This window comes from Papilio machaon, chromosome 13, assembly GCF_912999745.1.
Source record: "Papilio machaon chromosome 13, ilPapMach1.1, whole genome shotgun sequence".
Classification (NCBI taxonomy): Eukaryota; Metazoa; Arthropoda; class Insecta; order Lepidoptera; family Papilionidae; genus Papilio; species Papilio machaon.
In genome coordinates this window covers 2620680-2639390 of record NC_059998.1, presented here as the reverse complement: position 1 = coordinate 2639390, position 18711 = coordinate 2620680, and the positions used below count along the sequence as shown (strand labels likewise).

The 18711-nt window shown below is 36.0% G+C and overlaps 1 protein-coding gene across 1 annotated transcript; it reads right to left on the bottom strand.

Moving 5' to 3' along the window:
* Positions 1-497: 497 nt before the first annotated feature.
* Positions 498-18397, bottom strand: LOC106717780 (sarcolemmal membrane-associated protein). Its single transcript, XM_014511693.2, has 13 exons — positions 17650-18397; positions 13140-13256; positions 6819-6956; positions 6504-6638; positions 6045-6263; positions 5382-5531; positions 4897-4998; positions 4324-4476; positions 3854-3947; positions 3663-3764; positions 2882-2988; positions 2358-2588; positions 498-2160 (listed from the first exon to the last, which is right to left on the bottom strand). The coding sequence occupies exons 1-13, from the start codon at positions 17839-17841 to the stop codon at positions 1465-1467; spliced, it is 2436 nt and encodes an 811-aa protein (XP_014367179.2). The 5' UTR covers positions 17842-18397; the 3' UTR covers positions 498-1464.
* Positions 18398-18711: the final 314 nt, after the last annotated feature.

The following is an 18711-nucleotide window of genomic DNA, read 5'->3' as shown; positions in this document are numbered from 1 at the left end:
GCACGCCGCTTTACATAACCAAAGGCAGGGGGCTAAAAATATACCGCAAATATATAAAAAAAAAACCAAACAACGTATATCCATAAATATTAATTAAGGGCCAGAACAAACTTCAATGTTCATATCAGCGTCAATACAATTTTAACCTCTTTACTCAACCATCATAGTGGAGCTATCATTTTTTATTTTGGGCCCTAAATTGCCGTTTTAATAAAAAGAAAATAATTTATTCAATAAATCATTGTAAAATTTAGAATGAGATTTTAAATGAAAGACGCAAAAATAAATTACAACAAAACCTACTTTAGCTGATAAAGTCCTCTAAATTAATTTCAAATATCATAATTTGTAAGACATTTTAGGCCAATTATATCATGAGACACCTTTAATCCACGAGAAAGTACATAAAGGAGATTGTATTTGCCGAAGATCAGCACATAACCCCACTAATAATGTTAAATTCGTTCACATAGTCAACTTCATACAAAATAAAAAAAGAGCAATAAATTCCATATTCTTATGCTCAATTAAGATCTTTAATCATGTAAAATCTCATACTAAAGTAAACAAGAAATAGTGTTAGAATATGTCAAACAACGAACGAATCTTGTCGCATCCAACGGCTTAAAGCCGAAGCTCTGATAAATTGCAAGATGTAAAACGTCATGCAACCAAATCTAAACCGATACAAAAGACTAGAAAATGCAAAAAAAAAATCAAAATGTACATCGACGGCGATATCTATGGACAGAGGCCCCAAATCTGGCCCCGGCCCCGGCCTCAGCCCCGGCCCCCGCCTCAGCCTCAGCCCCGGCCCCCGCCTCGCCCTGACAACGTGATATGTGCGGCGACGACGACGACCGACACAATACAATCATGAACACACTATAAAGTATCTTATAGTTTATAATCAACAAGAGACATATTGCTAGATTCATTCCGCCTCCAATATATCGCTCCACAGAGAATTTGCTTAAAGATATATAGAGACCTCGTAGAACAATAATTTATTACAACTTAAGACAGTCGTTAGGCCTTAACATTAACAATATACAGTTATTATGGCAGATATCAACAACGAATTTAATATTTTCTCTCTTTTTTACTCAATACGATACCGACGTTTTTACAGAACAAAAAAAAACTAAACAATATACATGCAACAATAGAATGCACCGCGACGTCGCGTCCTCACCTCACAGCAAATGGCACTCTACGGTAAGCTCGGGTCCGCGCGCCGCCCGCACCCGCACTCGCACAACAATTATTATTCTAAATTATCCTAAACCCAAAAATATCCAACCACTTTTTCACCGGCGACGCGTATGGCGGGGGTCGGTACGAGCACCGCGTTATAAATAAAAAAGTGAGCAATAATTTGAACTGTATACTGTGAGGAAGGCGCGCGCGGGGGGGTGCGGGGCGGCGCTAAGCGTACCCGGGCGGGTCCCAGGAGGCCGTCAATCAGGAGATGTAGGGCAGCAGGAGGTAGTAGAGGCAGGCGAGCGCGACGGGCAGCAGCAGCGCGAGGCCGTGCGAGACGTCGAGGTGCAGCGGCTTGTTCTGTAGCGTGGCGAGCTGGGCGGCGAGGCGGGCGCGCTCCGCGCACACCTCCGCCCACTTCTCCTTGGTGCGCACCAGCTCCTCCTCGAGCGCGTGCAGCGTGCCGTTCTGCAGCGTCACCTGCAGCCGCTCCTCGTCGCCCAGCCGCACGTACTCGCCGAGGCTCGTGTCGGCCTGAGGCGGCTCGCTGGCGCCGCGGTTGATCTCGGTGGCGGCGGAGTCCGTCTCCTCGTCGTCGTCGTAATCCAGCTGGAACATCTCGTCGATCTCCGCCGAGATCTTGGTGGGGTCGATGGGTGCGTCCATGGCGGGGTCGGGGCGGGCGATGCGGTCGAGGCGCTCGAGCGAGCGCGAGGTGTCGACCGCCTTGTCGAGAGTGACGACGTCCCTGTGCAGCGCGGCCTGCAGCGCGTCCACCTGGCTCTGCTTGTCGAGCAGCTCGGCGCGCAGAGCGGCCACCACTGAGGTGAGGTCGTCGATGTCGGCGCGGGTCGGCCGGAACGCGAGCTCGGCCTGCAGCTCCGCCGCGCTGCTCGACAGCCGCTGGATCTCCGCGAGGTTCGCCTCCTCCGCCACCGTCGATCGAGACAGCTGGGCCTGCGATGACAATTTTAATGCAACGTAATTATATTCCAAAATTCACTTATTACAAAAATTTTGGGACTAAAATGGCTGTCAAATCTAAAATATTAAAAATGAATACATATTTAAAATTATTAACGCCGGCTTATATTTTAATAAAACTAGAAGTAAAGTGATTTGTTATTGATACACAATATGATGATATAGTGTACCTGCAGGTCAGTTATCTTAGCGCGGTATGCAGCGGCGTCCTCTGCGGGTGTGGCGGGTGCGGCGGGCTCCAGCTCGGTGTCCGGCTGCGCGGCGAGCAGCTCGTCGCGCACGGCCCGCAGCTGCTCCACCTCCGCGCCCGCAGCTGACACGCGCTCGCGCAACACTCGGATCTCCTCGTTAAGGCCCGCCATCACGCGCAAGATGTTCGCGTACTCCACACCAGCTTTACTCTAATATGAATTATTGTAATAAAACAGTAACAAATAAAAAAAAAAACACTTTATCATTGAAGATTACATCAGTTTGAAAAATTTCCAATACCCTGTCTGCTAAAGTAAAAGTTGTCTTCAGAGTAATCAGAAAAATTATGGACGCTTTCTGGTAAGATAGGAAAATAGAAAAAAGAAAGGAAACAAGGATAGTTATCTGAACTTATATCTGAAGATCTATTCCTGTCACGTCCCCTATATCAAAATAAACTTAGAAATACATCTAGTTTACAATTAAGTGGTATATGACTTACAGGAGATTCTTCTCTGTTGCTGGACTCGCTGAATGTAGAGTTGGCATTATTGTCTGAGTGCAGCTCGCCGTCCACTGGACTCGATGATTCCACTTCATGCTCTTGATCTGGAAATTTGATTCAAAATTGACGTACATATAAAAAAGAATAGAAGAAATTATTATTTATAATTATTATAATCTCAGTTTCTTAAGCAATATTAGAGGTAATTTTGTATGAAAGTTTAGACAATGAGAGAGTTATCAATTGCGTATTCATTCTACGCAGATAAAGGGAATAATCTAGTGCTATCACATACTGAGTGTTTGTGTTCCGATTTATAATATTACTAGCTGTCGCCCGCGACTTCATCAGCGCAGAAAGTAGCCTATAATAAGCCCGCATGCATCAGCTACTCTCCGGTCAAAGTCCCGTCAAAATCGATCCAGTCTTTCCTGAGATTACCTGGTCAAACATGGCCTTGTGGACAGAGACAGAAAAAAAATGGATTCACTTTATAATTAAAGCAAATACAATACAGTGTATGAGAAATATGATTTTTTCTCAATATTACAAACACTGCAATTTTATTTATAAGTATAACTAGCTGACGCTCGCGACTCCGTCCGCGCGCAATTAAAAGATAATTAGTATCCAATGTGTTCTTCCAGACTATGTCAAATTTCATCAAGATCCATGCAGCCGTTCTAAAGATACCTTCAAACAAACATCCATCCGTCCATACATCCATCTAAACATTCACATTTATAATGTTACTATGATTTCAGAAGTTATTACTGACCGTGGTTAAGTCGCGACTGTTTTTCGTCGTCAGTGCAAGTATCTGGCTCTTCTGTCTTCTCTTCAGCGCTGCCGCTGACACCGTCCTCCGTTTCCTCTTTTTCTATTACATACAAAAAAATACGTAATAAATATTTTTTTTATAAAAACATGTCTATAAATTGTTATTAATAGTAATTTAGACATGCTTACCTTTATTATCTGAGTTGTAAATATTATTCTTCTTTAAAATTAATTCGAACTCTTTCGCTGATTTACCTTCCGCGGATATTGCTTTTATGCCCACCTGAAAACATATGATTCATTTATGATAGTACATAATGACTAAAGGAAAGTAAATTAACCGCAAATAAAGTTATATTAGTATAAGTCTAAATATCTTGGCAGTCCAAATTAAGAGCCGCCAAGATATCTGACAACTACTGTACCTGAGATAGCGAAGTAATGTTTTCTGAATTTTTACGTTATAACTGTTTGTTTTGGCAACACCATCCATTTGGAAAACTGGTCATAGTAACTTACACATATAATTCAACTAAATTATAGCTCTTACAATGACAGTTTCCTATTACATATTAGATCTTAAGTGGGAAGTGAATTTAATTCTTTGACTGTTTTTGCGGTTTGTTTAAGAAATGGGAGGTGTAGGGGGGGGGGTGTACCTTGTTGAGCAGTGGTTGTGGCAGCAGCAGCTTGATGTAGTCAGGCAGCGCTCTCACAGCATCCTCCAGCGAGCCGGAGCGCCTCGCCTCTGACACCTTGTTGCTGTCCGTGCTCACCACCAACATCTTTGCCTCACCATTCTGCACCGAACACTGTAACATACACATTGCATTACAAATATATTCTCACTACTCATACCCTGTCAAGTCACTACTATTAAAAAAAATATTAATTATTTATTAATTTAACAGGATATGCCGTAAGTAGGGGATAAATTCAGATATGACGGCTGATAGAGATGTATGGAGGAATACCGACTGTGCCGACCTTCTATAGGGATAAGGGCAGGTTGATGATGATTTAACCCAACCGATTTATGAATATATCATGCTTTTTTTTTAACATTTTCACCGTTTAAATGTAGTTAGCACTTAAAATGCGCGTTAACCCTGGAATTGCTTATCTAAGTTCCTACAACTATTCTAAAATAACTTAGAGGATTCCTGTTTGTTGTTGTAGCTAGTTGGAATAACAAATGGTATATGGTTATGTGATGTAAATGGGAGACTGACTGTAAGTGGGAGATGTTTGCGCACAGCTTGCTCGCGCTCCTCAGCGGCGGCGATGGCGAGGCGCGCCGCACACATCTTGCGCTCGCAACGCGCCGCCAACTTCTGCAATCACAACATATTTATATTAATACACAATCACATCAATACAAAAATTAGAATTTTAAAGAGAACTTTAGGGGAAGAGAAAAAAAAGAAAAGAATTTCGTGATCCTAAATTTATTACTAGCAGTTACCCGCGACTTCGTCCTCGTGGTAAAATCTAATAATAAATATGCTTATTTATTTACCTAGTTTTTTCACTAAAGAATTTTTCAAATCAGTTGAAACTGATTTGAAAAATTCAGTTTCGGAGTTTATTCAATGCAAACAAACAATCAATCAAATCAGATCTCAATAAGTAAGATCTTTTTTATGTCATGTTGAGCGCATGTCTCACAGTTGTATGTGTATATATGTGGGAGGAGAAGAGGGAGGGGGGGGCGTACCTGGAGCTCAGCGAGTGCGTTGTTGGCGGTGAGCCTGAGCGCGTAGTTGTGATGATGAAGCGCGGCGGCCTCGCGACTGCGCCGCTCCAGCGTCTCCTCCAGCGCCAGTCGCTGCTCGTGTGCGCTGCGCAGACTCTCCTGCGCCACCTCCTGCAACAACACACACGTATTACAAACTGTACTCATGTAAAAGTACTAAAAATTGCATGTACTATTACTACACGAAAACACTGATTCCTACTGAAGATGAATGAAAGATAGTTTTTCATATATTAAAAGCATGCATGTCTTTTACCGTCGAACTAGAAATAGGATTATTTTATTCTCGGGAATGTATAAGTATTTAATATATCCGTATCGTTGTGACTTTGAGTGAAAACCAGAGGTGTCAAACTCAATTTTGCAGAGGGCCATATATTAAATTTCGAATTCGTAGGTAACCATATGAAACTAAAAAAAATAACTGAATTATTATAACATTTTATTTATTAAATTAGAATCGAAAGTAGTATAAAAGCTCTAAAAACATGATTCTTCTTTCTTTGTCTCGTTGCGATCGCGGGCTGTATCTTTAACATGACTGGTCAAACTATTGTATCGATTTTGAAAAGTGAGATATTCATTAGTTATTTTAGGTACTATTGCCGGTAGTATTGACGTCACCTGATAGTTCCTCTTATCAGTGAGCAGCTGCACGACGTGGTGCTGCTCGGGCTGCTTGCCGGCGGCCAGCATAGCCTCCAGCGTGTGCACGCGCGTCAGCAGCCGCTGCTCGCCCACGAACAGCTCCCAGGAGGCCTGCGCGTCCGCACGCGTGCGCTCCACGCACTCGCGCAGTGTGCGCAGCCGCCCCTCCAGTGACGCCTCGCGCTGGATTGCTTCCTACATAGAAAACAACATCGCCTTTCAAAACATCTTCTGTGCAGAATAAACCTTTGTTTAAATTGAAAATAAGTGCCTATTTATCCTAAATGAAAAGATGGTTGATATTGTAATGCTTCTGTTTAACTTTATATACTAAATTAACTAAAAATCCATGTTAAATATCTCATTAGGCCTTTAATTTCCTAACAACACAGTTATCATAATTAGGTACTATTTTACAACTGAATATATTTTTACCTGAACAAAATTATTAAGCTCGTACAGCTCTTTGAGATGTAATGGCGTCGTCATGGTGGGGTTGAAGGAGAGCTTGGCCTCCTTGCCGTCTGGGTGGTATAACTTGAGCAGCGCCACCACCGGTGGAAACGTGTTCTAAAATATTTAATACAAAATTTAAGGAAAAAGAAAATTTTAATTGGTATAAGTCATTTGAAAATGAAATGTACAACATTTTTTATAAAGCTCTTTACTTGTAGACATTTACTCGGGAAACCATCATCTTAGTTTTGGCTTGGGTTAGTTCAGATAATCCTAAGTGTCTAGTTAGGGTACCTTTTCCGAATTGGCAGCATTCTCGACGACCGGAATGCCGAACTGGACCACGTCACCGGAGAACACCTCCTGCGGCTCGAGCTCCGAGATCGAGCAACGCTTGTTATTGATGAAGGTACCGTTGCTGCTCTGGTTATCCTGAAACACGCACGCCATCTACTCAAGCCGGGAATCGACTGGAACGCAAGAATCATGCTACACAGATTGTTTATAAATTACAATGTTTGTGTTTATCAACAACAAATTCCTATGAATACAAACAATCTTCAAATACTTTCAATACGTTTGATGCTCCAATTACTTTTTTTAAATAAATTAGAAGTTTCAATCATCAAGATGACTCTTATATACGCAAATATAAAGCAAGTATTTGTTTTAGTTCTTGAACAACGTTCGGATCTAGATAATATTTATAAAACGACGATGAGTCAAGACGTACATTTATTGCGTTTCTAATTTTTTCAAGCACCATACAAAGGGAATATATCAAAACTAGTTTTGACGACTCACATAATTTAAGTAGGTTGAACAATTCTTTAAACCACAAAAATGATAACAGGATTAAGGATTTTAGTTCTATGGGATTTTTAACGTCAGTACATATCTTATCATTGCCAATAACAAGCAAGGTGTAATTAAGGGTAGTGACTCTTCGCCATACATTACGCTAATTGTCGTATGAGAGATTAAATTGTTAATAGTTTCGTAACAATCACCATATTCATCGTTTCATTTATATGTGTCATTATGTCACAATGACCATAGTAGGCGACTTGACCATCTCCAAATGTAGAGACGCTGAGAGTTTATAAAGGACAGAAACATTGACATTTTACAAAGGTTATGCTAGTTTCACACGAGAGCAAAACAATAAGATAAGACGGTACAAATTAATTGTAGTAAGGCTATTGTTTGAATCGGTTTATTTTCATAAGTGTCTCATTTCTAATAATGTTATACTAAATATTATGTAGAATGTAACTACAAACCTAGTTGTTATCAAGCTTTTAGAATAAAACGAAGTTGTTTGTTGAAACATGGGACCAAGACATATGGAATACTGCTCGCATCTCTGGGCTGGAGCTCCTAAATACCAGCTTCTTCCTTTTGACCGCGTGCAACGACGTGCCACTCCAATAGCCAATGATCGGGGTCTTACCGATCGGCTTGACTCCGTCCGTTGCTCGTTTGCACCTTTCTCTTATAAAAAAAAGACAAAATGTTCCAAAAACGGTCAAACATTATGTGTCCACCCACATAATTAAAATGTTACATATTATTGCTCAATATTGATATTCGGGCCAATGACACCCACAATATATAAGTTTGTACAAAGATCAACAGACAAAGAACCGATAAAATCGGACGCATAACATTTGAATTGCAAGCGTGATACATAGAAAACCATTATAGGAATGTTGTTACAGATTTTTCTAAGTAACCGTATCTACTATCTTTGTTATTTTCAAAGACATTGAGAGAGATGGCGATATTTTCATAATACAGGTGTAACGACAATGGGTATCGTAAGTAATATTAATACATTCCGTAGGCACAGACAGCACGACGTCTCTAGAGCAATACTAATGTCCTCAAACGACTGCTAAAAATATACTAAAAATAAATCGATACCAAAAAAAATTCTCCTTTCTATCCTTCAGGTATGTAGTCATACAAATATAGCAAATAATAAGTGATAAAAAACAAATTGAGAAATACCTCCTTTTTGGATGGAAGTCGGTTAAAAGGAGATATCTATACTGGAATAATTAGTAAAAGAGGTCAGTTTTGAAAGTGTTAAAAGAGTTATTCAACAGAAAATGACGCTAGAGCAAAGACAGTCTTGAGATCTCAGCAAATGTATTATCACCAGTTCCTCTTATAACAAGTCATCTCTGGCAGAATTTAAATTTATTACAAAAGTTTATGAAAACGATCGATTTGAAGACACAAATGTAAACAAAGTAAGAAGAAATGTATCTTAGCTCTTAGCTAGGATATTATAAAAGCAAATAACGTACGGAAATATGTAGTTAAAACAAAGAATAAAAATAAAACTCATTGTACGCTAGAAGACCGTCAGCAAATCATTACAATGCTACTCTGATAACGACCAATCAATGTCAGCACACAACATAGACGCATTAGCTTGTGTGTGTGTCTGTTTGTATCTTTGTTTGCTAATTAGGTACATATTTAAATGTTTATAGAATATCCTGTACATAAAAGAGTGATTTTTAATATGTCATAGACCATTGGTTTCTGACCCCAAATTCTCTTTATATAAAAATATCGTCGTCCCTGTCATTATCTTTGATAAAACAGAGTTAGCAATATATTTTGACTGATGAAACTGTTAATTATTTGTTAATGTTAATTTTTTTTAAACTATTAATGTATTCGAAGACAATAAGAATATATCCAATCCAATGATAGAGCTAATTTGAGAACAAAATACGCGTAATTAGTGACGCAAAAATATATTAATCTTTGGTATTCATGTTGAGAAAAAACGCATAACTACTGAATAAGGCTTTCCATGACTACCACTTGTTATATGGAGATATAATTAAAACAGATTTTATGATGATGGAATGATAGATTCTAATGCCTATTTCTAGACACATGACATATTGTACATAATAAGTGATCAAAAGCGAATATTTTTCTCAATGTGGTATGACATAGAGGTATATTAAATCAACTAAAGCACGCACCACAAGATAACAGTAAATACAAGTATCCGTTGAGAATAAAAATATTATGTTAATACTGTATTATATTAAAAACGTTCAAAAGATCAAACAGTTTTATACATGTTTACTTCATTAATCAAGCGAATGTTGCAAAAATCATAGTTGCTAATAATATCACGCGCATATTTTCCTCGGCTGCAGGCAAATCACGTATCGCAGATCATCTGAATAATTAAGTACGGATGACACCGTCACATTTGTACATCTCGCGACAATGAAAACAGATCTTATGTTTTAATTTAGTTTTAATTGTTATCTTATATCTCGGGACACAATGGAAACTTCGACGATTCAATGTTATGGGCTACTATCAACAATTAGACATTTAAAAACTTAGCAGAAGACATCGAAAGATTGGGATGAACTCAAGATTAGAACCATAACATACGACCTTCGTTAACTATGAATAAATATGAAACAAAAATCTACGTAACTTTGCCCACTTAATACTTGTCACACGCGTCGTTATAACAAAACAGTACAAAAAAACCATTATCTGCTATAATAATAAAAAAACCACGACAAACTTGGGTTAGCTTTCCTACTATAGTAACAGAATTTGTATAAAACTTGGGCGGTAGAGGAAGATAATAAAGTAAACCTCAAGATGTCCTAATTTAAATTAAAATAGGACCGGTTTTAAAGTTAAGGCCTTCATATTTCTTTGATATTAAAACGCAAGATTATGCCAATACAATAAGCTCTATAATATTACCATTATAAGGTATGTCCACACACATATTAGTCGTTACAACCTAACCAACGGCTGAATGTAGCTTCCAAGCAACAAACAATGCTTCATTGTATACTGACTTACGAAAATATCATTGGCAAGCAGTATACAAATTAACACCCACGTTTTCTGCACAAGTATCTACATTATAGTATTAATATGTTTTTGTCTACAATTATCACACAGGAGTACAATCTCACTAATATAAAAAATTTGAATGTTTGGATTTATGCATAGATGGATGAATGTTTCTTAGAAGGTAGGTACAGAACTGCAGCATGGATCTCGATGAAATTTGGCACAGATATAGAATACTACCTGTCGCGCGCGTAACCGTCGGCGCGGAATTAAAAAACTCATTAAGTAGGCTGTGTTCTTCCAGACTATGTTCTACATCTGAGCCAAATTTCATCAAGATCCATTGAGCCGTCCCGGTGATACCTCCTAATAAACATCCATCCATCTAAACTTTCGCATTTATAATATTAGTAAGATAGTCTCTTGTTACACATGAGATACTTTTCTCCCTTTTTTAATTCTGCATAGACGAAGTCGCGGGTAAAAGCTAGTATTTTAAAACAATGTCTAATGGTAAGGATATCCGATCACGTTATCGTGGGTTTGAATTCTGCCATTCGATTCTGACTTCGATCGTGAGTCAATACAAGAACTAAGTTGGAATGGCTGAAAAAAAACTTAATAAACTTTCAAATAATCTGCATATATCTTGCTAATATTATAAATGCGAATGTTCAGATTGATGGACGTGTGGATGGATGGATGGATGTTTGTTAGAAGCTACCCCCAAAATGGTTCATTGGATCACGATAACTTTTGACATAGATTTAGAGCGTAGTCTGGAAGAACACATATCCAGCTTATTAAGTATTTTTTTAATTCCAAGCGGAGGGATTCGCAGGTGACATTCAGTTTTTTTAATAAATTAAAAAAGGAAAAGAGGAATAAAAATGAAACTGGATATAAGGTAGGGTCAGTGAACTTTCCAGAAAGGACAACACGTTGTTCATTCTATAACATAAATGGTAGTGCCATCGAGTCGTAGCAGTAAACCGTTAATGTTGCAGTATGTTCCACAACTTATAACAGAGTAACCGTGGGTTTCCAATGCCAAAAAAACCCGTAAAAAAAAAAAAGAAAAAAAAAGAGATAATTGTTTAATCCTAGTAACACATAAAATGTTAATTTAGATTTATAGTACGAATTCACAATTCATCCATCAATTTTACAACAAGCGCGCTCGTAATATTTACGACGTATGTCCTAGAAATCTGGCAGTGGGCGTATCAAGTGAGAGTGGACCCGTTACTGGCCTAAACATAGATAAGCCAATTAGGTTCTTTCATAATAGTTACATGTGAGCACGGGTGATGTAAGTTACGATATTAGGGTCCGTACACATTTACATTAAAGCTATTCATTCACGCATTGAAATTAATTAATTTATTTATTAAAAAAATATGCGTTTTTTATATTGATTAGAAAAAAAGCTATTTCGATTTAACATATATTTTTTCGAGACATATGTTTAGAAATTTATGCTACTATTTGTATAATTAATTAAGCACTTATGACCTCTAACTTTAATAGAATGGCCGGACGATAAAATTTTATAAAAAAATGTTGATTTACGTAGACGTTTTCCGGTTTTCGTAGTCTTGCCTTCTATGGATTAAAAATAAAATTTCTAAACTTGTATGAACGACAACAGGGAATGTTTGGTATAACACCAGCCTTACATTGTACATCCCTGTTGACGTCAATTTACGTTCCAGTATAAGTATGTAATTAAACGTATTGTTTTTGGATCGAACTAGTATTGTGTGCAAGGTCGATGATACCGTGAATCTTAGAGAATTACAAACATTACAAAACATTAAAGCGATTGTGTATATTTTCGTAACGTATCTTATTTATTTCGTTAATATAAATCCATGTACACTGTTTAAATGGAAATAGTTCTCAGATAAAATTATAACTACTATGAGGAATACCAATTAATTCAAAATTAAATAATTAATTATCTTATGAGCTTTATGAACTTCGATTAACAATTATTATTGCTACCCGAAGTTTTTGAAGCGAGCAAGCTTAATACTCAACGATTAGTACAGAGGTGTTAGAGATTTTTTGGCTTATTTCACCGCTTAAAGAGTAAATAGTTTGTGCCGGAGGTTGCAAAAAAGCAGTTTTACAGCTTAGTTAGTGTAAATATTGTATTATAATTGCTACCAAAGTTATTCGCAAAAATAAGAAATTTAGAGGATTAGTAAAAAAAACTTAAGATGAATGTTGCAAAAGTTTTACCAAAACCTCGTTAGGTATTAGGCAAGTAGCTTGGGATTACATTGTTCAAATAAGAAACCCTACAAACTTAAGCGATTAAAAATTCGCTTAAGCCAGAAATTGATCCGACAATTTAATTGCGAACAAACTGCTTAGGAAATAGTATACGGAAGGAAGTTACGACTCGCCTTTGTAGGTACGCAACACATTTTCACCTTAAAACAACGAGTGCCTACAAAATACTGACGTATTAAAATGAATATTCAAATTCATTGCTCAAACCTCAAACCAATGTACTAAGAAATAAAATAAATGAGAGAAATTATTGTAGGAAATGTTTTTTAATGGTATATGGTGCTTGCCTCAATTAGTGTTCATCTTAGATTTGACATTATAATATGTAATGGCATCAAAAGACAACACCATAATTTCAGTCCACACCTCTAGGTAACATACTTCTCCGTACATCTATTTAGACTGTGTAGGGAAATAAAAACTGAGCTAGTGTATGTAAGAGTAAAAACTTACCACGAGATAAAAGTGTCCTTTGTCATAGTAGAGAGTTGCGTGGTGCCGGGAGAGGACCCTACATTCGAAGATCGTATTCGTCGGTGTCGGTGTGGCTCGGTATACGTTGCGTCCAATCTGAAATAAAACAACATTGAAGTAAAGAAAAATAATAATTACAAGTAAATATTAATTACCAGAATCGTAACGATAACGATTCTATCATTAATGTTAACTGTAACTTGGCAATAATTATTTTTCAGTAATTCTTATAATAATAAAATCAATGTCATAAATACCCATTCACACAAATGTGTATATGACCCTAATTCAAGTTAAGATTTGGTATTATCTGAAACATCTCTTGTGTAACCAATAAATATTGGACGGTTATCGTGCGTACGTTTTTTTGATCCGGTTCATTTGATTGGTACTCTTTCCCGGACTTTTACGGTTCATTATGACAGCAGTGATTATCATGCAGTCGTTTACATATTTATTTACTTTACCTGTTCTCTTTGTTTAACCGATGCAAAAAATACTAAATACTAAAATTAATATGCGTTCATAAATCAACCGAACAAGTTGTTCAGATGCGGGTACTTTTGTTAACCATGACCTTATTTAATAAATTAGCAATTTCGTCGTTACTGTTGTCTCAAATATTCGACTCAGTTAGCAGTCTCATACTTGATTACTCCAAATAACACGTATTAACTAAATAATGTCTAACAGTATATTTTGGAGTAATATAGTCAGTTTTCAACGGGCTACATTTTGAGGATTGTGGGAAGGAATTACATGAAATAATTTCCCCCATCACCATTTTACCATAGGACATACGGCAGGTATCGGTCCTGTTGTAGTTGATGTAAAGAACGTACGAACGAATAGATTTGTATCGTCGTTCCCTGTGCGTACAGTGGATTGGAACTAGTTGCCATCAAAGTATGACGCGGCGTCAAGAATAGGGTGAATGGGTTTTTACTAAACAAGCGCGTACAATCTTTGGGCCACATCACCACTTAAGATCAAGTAGGATCGTGGTCAAGCGCTAATACATTGTAAAAAGCTACGCTAAGCTCTTTTTTGATTAAGTACAAAAGGTACGGAAAAATGCATTTTATAAAATAAAAGGTCAAACGGATATTCGCTTGTTTTTGTATATTGCGTATTGTTCAATAAGTAATGGTTAAGTAAAAAGGACGCTTGAAACACAATAGTGAATTAAGTATGGTGGTTAACTCAGATATGGCACATTTTAACGTGAATAAAAAAATCATACTTTGAATTTTTTTTCAGGTGATTTAATATTAATTATTCCGCTTTTTCGCTTTCCTAGTGATGTAATAGAGAAATATAGAAGCATATAAACTTTATAAGCATTACTGCAGTCATAGACATACAATTATTAAATGATCATGCATAACTTTCCGCATTAATCACAGCATTTTACTAGTTTTAGCGCCCCGCTAAAAACTTTCTCATCGTCGTAATTTTTAAAACCATTTGTCAAATTAAATACACGTTAAATTGATATACGCAATTCTGTCGTATGTAAAATCGTGATGACATTAATCTTAGGATGACTTCAATTCGTAGCCCTTCCTCTCAATTAAAGTCTTTGACCTTTTTCATTACTCAGGCCACAAGAATCGGAGGAGAGAGACCTTCCTATTCAAGACCACAATTTCAAGAAACTGTAACAATTTAAGCTTGTCCTTCCATATTTAATAGAAGAATATCCCTTGATTCGTAGAAATTTAGTAACAAAAGACAACATGCGGCAAAGAGGTGACATGCAATTTTTGTACATCGTCTTAACTTCCTACTTTCCTATTCATCTGAATGGTCAAAAAAGCAGATCTTGATAAAAATTATTCAATCTTTTAATGACAAAGGCAAACGAACGCGCGTATGACTTAGTTTCAAGCCAGTTGCTCTTTCGCAACTACCAATAGATTTGTAAAGGTTTTTCCTTTTCTTAAATAGGTGTAAAAAAGAGAAAAAGAATGTGTGACAAGAAGGTTATATTATACCTTCACGTGTACATCTTAAACTGACCTTAATTATAATATTTGGAGGTAAAACAGCCAATTAAGTAGCTCTCAAGACTGTTATTGTGTACGTAATAATAAAAAAAATTATAAAGATAAAATCAACAGCTAACAAATTTAAACCGCAATATCAGCAACATGCTAAGCGGATATCTTAGCCAACCACTATAGTATTATTAACATGAAGCGCTTCCCGTACTCGTTGTGCACACGATAAGAATCGACTTCCGCTGCGTCGGGGTAACAGATTCCATGTTAGAAATAGCACAATTTAATCTAATTAAATTTAATTGCCGATTGACAATTGAGCGTCTGAGCGGCGGGTCACGCTGACTCAGACACGAGCGCGGCCGCACGAGCTACATGACAGACATACAGAATAAGTTAATGCATCCATGCAACATGGTCAATGCGAACTTCAAATACAGTATCCAATATACGCTTTATAGTCCTCCCCTTTATTTAAACCACGCATTCAGTGGCACTGACCCGTCTGGCGATATACTCGACACTTTTATATGAAAAAGACGTAATGACATAAAAGTGTTAAAAGTATGTACTAGTAGTAGGGGCTCAGTTTTCCGCAACTCCACGACAAGCGCGTATTTTGCGTAAAGGATGTACTATATAGTTGGTAAAATTATTAAATAGTTATGTCGCATGCACATTATTCCTTAATATTTAATGTAATTTTTCATATTTACTTTACACATATTTACTGTCATATTAGATGAGTTAAAGTAACATAACATTATTCTAGAGAAATCACATCTTAAAATACATAATGCAGAATAGCAAGATGTTTTTAGTTTGGTTTAAATCAAATTTATTTTAGACCTACATCCAGCTCTAAACATCTGACTAACTAATACTAATATATACTAACACTAGCTGTTGTCTGCGACTCAATAAATCAATTTGAATTGATGATACATTGTATACACAATCATTAAATAAATAATATTTTATTGACAGTATTGAAAACCAAAATGCAATTGTTAAAGACAAAATTTAACCACTATTTGCAGTATAAATAACAAAGACCGAGAACTCAAAGGAAATCATGTATTGACTAACATGTACCTAAATATAATTGGAACAAAGCAATAAAATACATTAGTCGAATGCACTATGAACATAAGATAAGTTCACATCAAACCAAACATTTTGAGGGTAAAGGAATAGAGATAAACACTAGAAATATTGGACATCAAATAGATAAATGCTTATCAGGTATCCACTTCTAAAACTTAAGATTAGGATCAAATTCTTGGCATATTGAATATGGGAAAGTATTTTACAATTCATGTGAAAGAAAAATATAAATCTAATAACATTTCTTAACTCCCATTAAATAGACAAATCAAGGAATATCATTTAGCCTAGGGTTTTAATTGATAGGAGCTATTAGTAAAAGGTTTTTCCTTTCATTCCCTTTGGTAAAACTAAGGTTGAAAATAATTGTATTTAATGGAATTTTGTAATAGATACTCACAACATAAAAACATAACTGTTAATAAATAAAATAGTCTTACTATGTAAACAATGTTGAAACGGTCACTGGATATTGCAATTACAGAAAGAGTAATTTTTGAGTATGAACTTAGGAAGTACTGTCTTTTTTACATCACAAGTCAATGGCAACATGCCAACTTTTCCTCTATTAAAATTGACAATCTATATCTAGAAGATTATGTCACTATTTACTACAAAAAAAAATGTGATTTGGTCAATTCCATCCACATTATGCAGTTCTCCAATTTTTGCATGTAGCAGACTACCCGCCAGACTTCTATAGTAATGAAAAATTCTAAAATATCATACTGAACTGTTATATACCCGCCAATCCATCAAGTTTTAAAGTAAATGTGTCTAAATTTGAAGTACAAAATATTAGATATTCTGTCTGAAAATCAATATTCTGATGTTATTCTAGTATAAAATATTAAATATAGTATATAAAATAGGCAACATCAGGTGCCTATTTTATATACTATATTTAATAATTGATTTTAAAAACAAAGATTGACATTTTATGTATTTTTACATTGATTACCAAAATATTATTAACTTTATATAATCATACTAGAATTTTAGATAGTTCTCTTATAGCACAAGTTAATTTTAGTGTATAACAATAATCTTCAACATCAACATAAACACAATGTTACAAAACTGTTGGTTTTGTAACATTTAACTGTTAATTATACACAAGGATGTTAACTGCATTACCAAATCTGCAAATACTTGTATGTTTACTAGGACCATTCTAAATTCTAGTAAGAAAACTATACTAAAAAACTATTACATAAAACCAAGTATTTAGGTAATGACTTAAAAACATTTTGAAAAGAAATATAATTTTAGTACTCTTTTATATGTATTAAGGTGATAAAATTATTATAATTTTTTTATTATACTACTTCCCCCTGATTAGAAACTTAAAATGTATGAGTATTTATGATAATATTTACCTTTATAGGTTGTTCCAGTGTGACTCGCCTTTCGTCAAATGGCAAGGAATTTGAATGAGGAATGAATATAGCTCGAGGAACTCCCAGTTCCTGGTTGTTGGGAGGTTCCTGGCCAGAAGTCCAATTGTAATCCATGCTTTTGATCGTGTTGTTCATTTTGGGTTTAACTTTCTTACTCTTTGCTATCACCATCGCACAGACAACTCCTAAGAGTCAACATCCGTGCTTCGTTTATGATGTGACAACGACACATCGATGATTGGATCCAGTCTAATCACTTACTGCATGGTGAAAGGAGAACACTTTTAACTGGCATCTTGAGTATTCACTATTCTCAATTAAATATAGTTTTATAATACAATGAAAATAATACTAAATATCCAAACACTTAGACAAACATTTATAAAACTGCAAAAATGAAACTTGATTCCTTTCGTCGCTAAGCCGTTCTGCTAAAAGAATTTAACAGTTTTCCAAAGATATTAATATTAATTTTACGTTATAATTAGAAGGTAGGATGTAAATATCGCAATTCACATACGCCCATATATATTAAAACATAATAATAAGAGGGCGTTGATCGAATTTATCGTTCGAAGAACTTACGAAATGGGCGCACGAATCGGACATTTGTTTTGTTGAGTTGGGTACCATACCATCCATATCGTTATAGCACTTCACTTGTTTTTAACAAGTGTTTTATAATCTGTACCGAACCGTATTTCTTTTGGAAAAATATTATGAGAGGAATGTATTTCTACAGAATTAAATTAAGCAATTTTTTAATATGCTACAAATTACGTTTTCCGAGTTTTATATTTGTTATAATCTGTATGAAACCAGCGCGCAGTATTTTAATAACTATTACAAGGATTACAAGTATTTTAATTTCAATGACAGGATCTGTCAAGCATTGCATTCCCACTGTCAATAAAATAAAAACGAACAATAGGTTCTACACTTGCTTGTTTATGGGGTAATTTTTTGTTTTGCATAAGTGTTCTGCGTTCATAAAGACATAAGTTTTGTTATGAACCTAGAACTCCACTGAAGTAACACTGT

Bases quoted from the DNA above. Each gene is read 5' to 3' on its own strand.
- LOC106717780 (XM_014511693.2), bottom strand. From the start codon at position 17,841: ATGGTGATAGCAAAGAGTAAGAAAGTTAAACCCAAAATGAACAACACG. The intron at 6,639-6,818 runs GTACCCTAACTA...TAAATATTTTAG, and splicing joins ATGCTGCCAATTCGGAAAAG to AACACGTTTCCACCGGTGGT. The intron at 6,264-6,503 runs GTAAAAATATAT...TTTTCTATGTAG, and splicing joins AGCTTAATAATTTTGTTCAG to GAAGCAATCCAGCGCGAGGC.